The 10,401-nt window shown below is 35.1% G+C and overlaps 1 protein-coding gene across 3 annotated transcripts in view; it reads left to right on the top strand.

Moving 5' to 3' along the window:
* Positions 1 to 10,401, top strand: part of pdgfab (platelet-derived growth factor alpha polypeptide b) — a 679,118-nt gene that overhangs the window by 14,077 nt on the left and 654,640 nt on the right. For all 3 annotated transcript variants that reach the window (XR_015480056.1, XM_087243351.1, NM_001076757.1), the window contains 1 exon segment: positions 3,217 to 3,342. Coding sequence is in view for 2 of the 3 variants with exons in the window: in XM_087243351.1 (XP_087099477.1) it covers positions 3,217 to 3,342 (126 nt within the window). In the remaining variant the exon portion in view is untranslated.

The following is a 10,401-nucleotide window of genomic DNA, read 5'->3' as shown; positions in this document are numbered from 1 at the left end:
TATAGTATTTTGTTATGATTAAACAGTTTTTACATGTAGAATGTTAATATTAATTTATTGATACATGTTGAAAAATAAAAGCAAGATTCTATTAACACAACACTGACTCAGATATCAACATTAATTACTTTATTCACATTTAAATGAACATTTTTAAACACAAGTGTTGGGTTTTTCCATATAAAAAAACTCATATGGCATATATTACTTTTACATTATATAAATTATTTCATTTATTTATAATCTGTAGTAGCTATTTTGGTATATCAATACAAAGCTAACTTGGTTAGTTTTTATATGCCAATCATGCAGGCATGTTTTGTTTATTATTTTCATTGATATCATATTTTATATATGTTGTAACATGCCATAAATCATATAATTTAAACACTTGAAATACTTGAATGCTCTTTGCCATGAAAAAAAAAGAAATTAGCTGTGATCTGTAGAAATTAAAGTAAATTATTTTGACATGTTTCAGGGACTGGTTTTCAGGAAGCTTTTTTTTAATTCAATAATGATCTTCATTATTCATAGAAAGCATGTTATAGAGTTGAAGGCAAAATTATTAATAATTAATGAATTACTTACTTATCAGCTACTTGGAAATTAAAATTCTTAAGTGATGTTTAACAGAACAACTTGAGAAATGTAAAAAAGGGACCCCTTTTTAATTAAGTGGCCTTAACAACTATGTACTTACATCAAAATATAAATACAATGTACTTACTTTGTTCATAATGCATTGCAGAAACACTTCTGTTGTTATTAAGGGGTAGGCTTAGGGACAAGTTTGGTGGTATGGATAGGTATTGGGGTGGATTAAGGTGTAGGGGTCAGGGATGGTCAATAGTGTAATTAAAGAAATTAATAACAGATGTATTTACATGCAGGTATTTAATCAAGCATGAGTACAATGTAAAACATGTATTTACAGTAAACACTAAGTACATTGAATTACACATTTCAGTGCAAGTATATATTAGTTAATGCCACTTAATATAAAGTGGGACTTGCCTAATTAACTTTTTTAATTAAACTAATAAACCTAGTTTAGCCTTTAAATTGCACTTTAGGCCAAATACTAGTATCTTGAAAAATATCTAGTAAAATATTATGTACTTTCAAGGCATGGGCTGGTGTTAGATTCTGACGGTATGATAACCTTGGATAAATATATCACGGTTTCACAGTATTGTGATTTCTGCTCTAAAATGTATCCTTTTATAATATCTATCCTTTTAAAAACGAAAACTTTTTCCCCTTTGAACACATATTTTATATTGAGAAACATTTATACAAACCTGTAACCATTATACATTTATACATTAAGATATGATAGTAAACATGTCAGGCTAAATAAATAAAATCATTCATTGACTTCTGCTGTTTTCATTAGTTTCCAAAACACCGATTTCTTTACAATTTAATACGGCATCTTTGGATTTTTTTTTCTGCTGAAGATACTGCTGTCCTAAAAAAAAAAAAAAAAGTACATAAAAAATCGTACACATACCTTAGAAGTGGTATAGCAGAAACTTCTGACGGTTCTAAAACCTTAACTTTTCCAAACCGTGGTTATCCAATCCAAAACGGTTATCATCCCATGCTCAGTACTGTCATTATAGCAAAGACAAAATAAATGAGTTATTAAAACCACTATGTTTAAAAACGTGTTGGAAAAAGTATCTCTGTTAAACAGAACTTCGAAAATATTAGAGAAATCCCTGACGAAAAATCCAGCTTAAACCAACCTAGGCTGGTTGGCTGGTTTTAGCTGGTTGACCAGGCTGGTTTTAGAGGGGGTTTTGGCCATTTCCAGGCTGGTTTCCAGCCATTTCCAGCCTGGTCTTAGCTGGTCAGGCTGGAAAATGACTAGCCAAATCCAGCTAAAACCAGCTTGACCAGCCTGGTTTAAGCTGGATATAGCTGGTTTTGGCTGGACTTCCAGCTTGGCTAGGCTGGTCAAGCTGGTTTTAGCTGGTTATCTCCCAGCCTGACCAGCTAAAACAAGGCTGGAAATGGCTGGAAACCAGCCTGGAAGTGGCCAAAACCCCTCTAAAATCAGCCTGGTCGACCAGCTAAAACCAGCCAACCAGCCTAGGCTGGTTTAAGCGGGATTTTTCAGCAGGGATAACTCAAATTTCTCTGAAGGTTTAATAATTTTGTCCTCAGCTACACTGTAAAAATACTTTTAGTTAAATTATCAATCAAATAACATATATTTAACATCAAAATATAACATCAAATTGACTTTTCTACTCATCTCAAATTAAATCAGTCAAACCAACTAAAAATATCAGGTTAAAGCAGTGGTGCTCAACCCTGTTCCTGTGGATCTACCTTCCTGCAGAGTTCAGCTCCAACTCTGATTAAACACACCTGAACTGATTAATTAGGCCCTGAGCAGCACTTGATAATTACAGGCAGGTGTGTTTGTGGGTTGCAACTGAAATCTGCAGGAAGGTAGATCCACAGGAACAGGGTTGGTCGCCGTTGCTTTAAACTTTGTATGGCTAAAAAATTTAGCTTGATTTACCCTGAATAACTTATTAAATTAAGTTTAAAGTAACATTTAAAGTAGCATTTGTTGTCATGAATCATTTTTTTACAGTGTATATATATCAGTCAGCGCTCTCTTTATCCTCGATTACGTCTCAATATTAATTCCCTCCACTTTTTAGAATACCTTCAACACCAGTTGTTTAAACGGCACTTAATAATAACCGAACTGATGTGGTATTCATGCGTCAGGCAGTCCCGCCTCTTCTTCAAACACTCTCAAATGGTTTTCTCACTCATTCATAACCAGCAGCAGCAAAAAAAAAAAAAAAAGAAAACTCACTGAGGTTGTTAAGAGTTCACGTTTGTTCTTTAGACACGTCAACGTTAGACTTTATAATAAACTTGGCAAGCGCGTTTCGGCCCCAGCATGACATAGTTCCTCCAGAAATCCATCGTGATGAATTTCCAATTAAGCCTGTGCATAAAGCAGCCATTGTTTGAGGGAAAAGAGTTTCTGAAGAAGGAAATTATTTCATGCTTTGGTGCCACTCACGCCAGTGCCATTTCGCCTCTGGAGGCTGCAGGGCATCTCTGAAGACTTTTCAATAGACGCATTGTGGATTCATAAAATGGGGGGAAAGTGATTTGTCTTTTTTTTTTTTCCGCTGAGTAACATGAAAGTAATGTCGGGTAACCTGTGTTTCTCTGGAGGTCCTGGAAATGAGGTGATTGAGGAGGTCAAGCAGAAGCACCATCAGAAGAGCCAGCATTCATACAAGAGCTTCGCCTCCGATCTGAAGAGCCGACAGCTGTCCCATCGGCGGAAGAGGAGCGTTGGTAAGACGATATCAAAATAAGCACTCTTAATAACATGCTGTTTATTTCAGAAATTAGCCCTTTTGTCTGGTGATTTGTTATCCTGGACCACAAAATCGGACTTCGTTTGTACTTTATAAGAGTTATGAGTTCTTCTGTTAAATGTGAACTCTTTCATGTTTTCCTCGATTCCTGTTTCAAGAGTTCACACTTAGCTCATGATTGATGTTAAAGCTTGTTTGGCATGCTGTCCCGGGAGAGAGCCCTGAGCTCATAAGATCCTAGAGCCCGGGGCTTCCTCCCGTTTGCAAGGAGAGTTTGAGCTCAGGTAGATCTCGAGAACTCCCCTGCTGTAGTAGCTAATGAACAGATAGTGATTGCTCTTAAGAGATAACTACTTACTAGGAGCATGTCTATGGTGCCGATTTGGATTAGTCAATCAACTTAAGTTGCATGTTTTTGGATGGTGGGAGGAAACCGGGGGACCCGGTTAATTAGGGTAACTAGACAAGTTATTGTTTACCAGTCTTGTTTTTCTGTCTGTAGACAATCTAAACAATATTGCTTAATAATATTGACCTTAATGTTTTTTTTTATTTTTATTGAAAACTACTGCTTTTATTTTGGTCAAAATAAAACAACTAAGACTTTCCCCAGAAGGATAAGTATTGTTGAAAATATTGCGAAAATGCTCTTGATCTGTTAAACATCATTTAGAAAATATTTATAAAAGAAACTTCAGCTCAATTGTGAATTCAACTATATTTCAATAGTTTCCCAGTAATGGGTTGAGGCTAGGGGGGGGCATCACTGTGTAAAACAAATGCCGGAATAGTTGGCCATTCATTCCGCTGTGGTGACCCCTGATAAAACAAGGACTAACCTGAAGAAAACTGATCGAATAATGAATGTATTCAATAATTTGATATATATTGTGATAGTGATTTGCGTAATATCGTTATCGTGGGCACTTCAAAATACTATGAATAATTGTTTATTATTTCAACTTTTAGAGAGCTTTTTATGAATACCTAAATTGGTGTATCAGCATTGCTGTTCATCACAGCACTAAATGACTGAATTTGGACAGTGTCACATGTTAATCTGGTGTACGACTTAAAAAATCCCATTGCATGAGTTTAACTGAAGTCAATTTTAATGAAACTTACGAAAACCATTATTGATATGAATTTCTTGGTAAAGTATACTTGCGCATTCAAACGAAAAGTCACAAATATTCATTCGTTCATTCATTTTCCTTTGGCTTAGTCCCTTTATTAATGAGGGGTTGCCACAGCGGACTAAACTACCAACTATTCCAGCGTATGTTTTACACAGCGGATGCCCTTCCAGCCACAACCCAGTACTGGAAAACACCCATGCACACAATCACACACACACACACACACACACACACACACACACACACACATAAACTACGGACAATTTATTTAATTCAATTCACCTATAGCGCATATCTGTGGGGGACTGTGGGGGAAACCAGAACACCAGGAGGAAACCCACGCCAACATGGGGAGAACATGCAAACTCAACACAGGAAAACACCCTCACTGGAAAACACCCATACATACACACTCAATCACATGCATACGGCCAATTTAGCTTGCCCAATTAACCTTTAGTACATGTCTTTGGATATGTGGAGGAAACCGGAGCACCCAGAGGAAACCCACACGAACACGGGGGGAACATGCAAACTACACACAGAAATTCCAGCCAGCCGAGGCTCAAATCAGAGACTTTCTTGCTGTGAGGTGATTGTGCTACTCACTACGCCACCACATCTCCCCCACAATTTTTTTTTATTAAAAATAACTAATAAAACTCAGTTGTATTTTTGCATTTAACATGCAGTGCTCAGCATAACTGACTACACCCCATTTTGAAAATAAATATTTTTCTCCATTTTTTGTGAATATAGGTCATGTATTTTGGTGCATTTAAACAAAACAGATTTATTAAACAGATATATTTATTAAAATAATATTTTAGTCACCAAACATATTTACAAACTGAAAGATAATATAATTAAATTCAAGTAAAATATTGCACAAAAAATTACAACCTACAAAATGTTTGATTTTTTTTTTATTTCGAAAATCATAAGAATATTAAGTAAAACTCATGTTCCATGAGGATATTTCATAAATCTCCTGTTGAAAAAATATCAAATCAATTTTTATTAGTAATATAAATTCCTAAGAACTTAATTTTGTGCAACTTTAATGATGATTTTCTCATTATTTATATATTCTTTATTAGATTATATATATTTTTGGACCTCTCAGATTCCAGATATTTTAAAAGTTGTATCTTAGGCCAAATATTGTCCTAACCCAACAAACTATACATCCGTGGAAATACTATTTATCCAGCTTTCAAATAAGTTATACATAAATCTCAGCTTCCAAAAATGAGCACTCGCGTATGACTGGTTTTGTGATCCAGGGTCATGTGTGATGAATTCTGATGTTGCTTGGCAATCGTAAACAGTTTCACTGTTCTGGCTCGGCTGGAGGATTCTTCATTTATGGCACTTCATTGATAATAGATTTACTATTGCTGTTATATAATGTGTCACTTTAGGGTATCTTGCATTCGTGCAACATAATAATAATCATTCACATAGCAACAACCAGGCTATAAACAGAACATGGGCAACAAATTCAGGATTTTGGAGTCGGATTTTTTGGGCTGCATTTATTTAGCACCTTACTAATCAAACTAGAGTTTTAATATACTTATTTTTATATATATTTACAGTGGGAATGTACAATATATTTTTTATGAAACATGATTTTTATTTAATATACTAATTATTTTTGGCATTAAAGAAAAAAATTCTGACACAAACAATGTGTTTTTCGTTACTGACAAAAACATACTCATGTAACATAAATATTGTAACGAGGAGACTGACACGGAGGGATCCATTATGCAGTATTTATCAATCACACTCTCACTTTAACAAACAATATGCACAAAGGTGCAAACACACATCAATAGTAGCAGTAAAGGTCTCAAGGCTGGCGGCAAACAGGCACAGAGTGATTTACCAGGCATGGGTCAAAGGCAGGTAGCGAGAATCCGTGTATCAGGCTTTGGTTGTGGGCAGGCAGAAGGCGAAGCAGAGTCAGAAACGGGCTGGAGTTATACACAAGAGATCAGGCAGGAAATAACGCTCATCTTACTGGACTGACACAGTTTTAATTTACTAGAACTTCTATGTTAGGCTGCTTTGACGCAATCTACATTGTAAAAGCTCTATAGAAATAAACATGAAATAAATTGAATACACTACAATTACTATGGTATAAATACAGCACCACAACACACAAAAGAGAGAGATCTAGGCTAACGCAGAAGCTCCATTGAATATACTGAGGTAAAATAAATGCTCATATTATAAAGATATGGCAGGGGAAATATAATTTAATGCAGTGCTTCTTGTACAATCTGAGACCGACTTTAAATCGGATATCACTCAGCCAGTGGAGATCGCTGATTTTTAAAGAAAACAGACCTTAAACGCACCGGATTTTGCATTGGCATACAGTTCGCCGGAAGCGCTTAACCCAGGTTACTGGAAAATTAAAAGTCCTATTAGCATGCTTCGGCATATACCCCATCAGCCAATCTGGCCCTGCCAGTGAGTAATTAATGAAAATGTGTAATAACTCAAACAATAAAACATAATAAAAAAATTGCAATACCTAAATTTTTGGAACTGTCCTGCAAATTGAATAATACATATATTTTGACACTATATTTTTTACACAAGATGCATGAAACATTGACACTTTGCATGCAATTATTATGCTTTCTAGGTATATAAAATCCTGTTTTGTCATTTAATTTGTTGTGGAAATCAACTAAAATGCAATGATTGATCAGTAACCCATCTATTGCAATTCAAAGATTATACATATTTATTAAATCATCCAATGGTGCATTTAAACAACTTATTCCAAAATGTTCCACTTAATTGAATCAATTAAACAGATTAGATACTCAAAACTCTCTTAAAAGTATAGTTTATGCAAAAATGAAAATTCTGTCATCATTTACTCGCTGCACTTTTATTAGTTTCTTTCTACAGTTGAACACAAAAGAAGATATTTTGAAGAATGGTGGAAACTTCCACTGTATTTGCTTTCACTACTATGAAAGTCAATGGTTACAGGTTCTCCAAACGTTCTCCAAAATACCGTCTTTTGTGTTCAACATGAGAAAGAAACAGAAAAACGTTTGGAACCACAAGTAAATGTTGAGTCCATTTTCATTTTTGCGTGAACTATCCCTTTAATAAAGTGTTCGGGTTTTTTTAATTACATAAATGGCAGTTCCACCTCTGAGCACATTAAAGCAGGGAACGCCAGTGTTTCTCCATGAAAGCAGCGCAGTGATCAGCGGGCATCTCTTTATTAGACTGTACGTGAGAGTATTTTGATTGGCGGGACTTGCTGAGGTCACAAACGCATCCGAGCCAGGAAATTCCAGACATTCGGAGTTCATGTCGCAGCTCGTTGAACTGAGCAGAGTTCAGACTGGCACACACAGATCTGACATCCTTTCCTTTCTGTGTGTGCGTGTGTGGAGTTTCAGACCCCTCATCATCCCATCAGGCCTCAGAGTAAACCGTGTGCCATTATTTTACTACTGTTGCTCTGAAAGAGGCTGGAGGAGGAGATGGAAGCGATGCGGTCTGTCTTATTTCGGGCTCAGTAAATACAGAGGCTCAGAGATATTAAAAACCCTCTTTAATATTTGCCACTCATGCAGGTTTAAGGGGCTGTTTGTTTAACAGGATGGCATCAGTTACAGAAAAAAAGCACAGTGGCAAATGTTTTAGGTGTATGGCTGTCTGAAATAAACTGAAAAATGGTGGTCGGTTTGAGCGATTTGGTTTTTAATGTGCGATTACTTGCTAATTAATACTGTAGATTCATGTCAAACCACTGGTAATGGCATGGAATGTAATGATTATCATATTAATGCAGCATATATTTGTGACCTTGGACCACAAAATCAGTCATAAGTGATAGTCTTTGGAAATTGCTATGTACTATATCAGTGTTTCCCAACCCTGTTGGCACACCAACAGTATATCTTTCATAGGTCTCCTTTATCTGAACCATTCGTTTCAGGTTTTGGAGTTTCTTATAATGATTTGATTCAGGTGTGTTTGATTAGAGTTTGAAAATGTGTAGTTGTTGGGCTGCGTTCGAAATCTACTACTACTATTCAGTAGGTACTGCATTTGAGTTTGAGTTTACTGATAGGCCGTTAGAAATGTACATTCTGTACAGTATGAATGTCAGTAGTATTAATGGAACTCAATCCGACATTTTGTCACGATCACCTGACCTACCCACGTCATCGATTCACTCCTATTCATAAATTCTCTCATTGTGCATTATGGGATAGCGTAGGGTCCATCGGGTGTGCACTTCAGAAACTGGCCGGAAGTAGTAGGTCATCCACGAACTTCTGACATACTGTGTTTAGAATTCTATAAATTCGTACATACTTTCCGGCTCGCATACTGATTTTAGCGTACTATATAGGATTTTGGGCGCAGATTGCAAACCAGAATTGGAGATTTGGTATATTTACAATAGGATATTAAGTAAATATAGAATATAATAATATTAGGCGAAGAACATGTTCCATGGACATCTTATTGTAAATTTCCTATTGTAAATATACCAAATCTCCAATTCTAGTTAGCAATTTGCATTGATTTCATTGATCAATATTAGCATTTTGATTACTAATTTACTTTATTCAAAATAATTAATAAAATGAATACAAATAATTCATAAAATAAATAAAAGGTGATTTTAACAGTATTTAGAATGGTTTTTAACCCTTAGATTCTTAATTTTACTAGTTGTAACTCAGTCATACATCAGTAGAAATCTTATTTAATCGGCATTTGGGGGATATATAAGGGGATATATACCAGTGTTTCCAACCCTGTTTCTGAAGGCACACCAAGGCTTCCAAAATCCTATATAGTACGCTAATACTATATATATATATATATATATATATATATATATATATATATATATATATATATATATATATATATATATATATATATATATATATATACCCATACAATTTTTTTGGGCAAAAGCTATAAATATATATAAATGCAACTTTGTGGTCCAGGCTCACATTTTATAAATATATTTTATTTTTGTGGAAGAATTCCCCCCCTTCCTCCTTTACCAAAGGGAGGTCTTGAGACCTACCTCATCTGGAGTGTGTGTGTGTGTGTGTGTGTGTGTTTGTGTGTGTTTGTGTGTGTGTGTGTGTGTGTGTGTGTGTGTGTGTGTGTGTGTGTGTGTGTGTGTGTGTGTGTGTGTGTGTGTGTGTGTGAATACGTGGGTGTGCAGCTCTGCCGCAGGCCAGTGAAAAACTCCTTTGTCACACCTCTTTTTACGCTGTATAGACCATTTTGAGGGATGTAAACAAAAACAATGTTCCCAACGTGTTTCCTATTTTAAATTTCTAGAACTTCCTGGAATGCAAAAAGGGCCACATATTGATGAATAATGTTATGATAGCTCTTTTAACGTTAAGTTATGATTGAATTGCCTCTTGATACAGTTATGAAACAGTTTGATAACTAGCAGGAAATGTTCATGGGCCAGGTGCTAAGTGTGGACTCTTGAAATCTGGTGTTTTGGTATTTAATTTTAAATGGTCATTTTTCAAAATTATTTTGTTTGTGTTGTCATGTTGTGGTCCTAGCTTTTGTTTAGTTTAATGTGCTATAGTTTATTTTATTCATTTGATATTATTTATCGTCTAATTTAGTTTTATTTTAGCTCAATTCTTTAGTTTGTTTTTAGTTCTCAGTACTTTCACCTTGCATGTGAATTTTATTGATTTATTTAGTTTCCTGTGCCAAGATATTTGATTTTTATTATTATTAAAATATATTTTATAATTATTATCATTTTTTAAATTCATAATATTTTTAGGGGGTTTTACCTTTATTTGGTTTAGGACAGTAGGGATTTTACAGACAGGAAAGTATGGGGA

The sequence above is a fragment of the Danio rerio genome, chromosome 3, assembly GCF_052040795.2.
Source record: "Danio rerio strain M-AB ecotype USA chromosome 3, GRCz13ab, whole genome shotgun sequence".
In the NCBI taxonomy this organism is placed as follows: Eukaryota; Metazoa; Chordata; class Actinopteri; order Cypriniformes; family Danionidae; genus Danio; species Danio rerio.
Note: the sequence above shows the minus strand (reverse complement) of the source record. Positions and strands in the feature narration are given on the sequence as shown.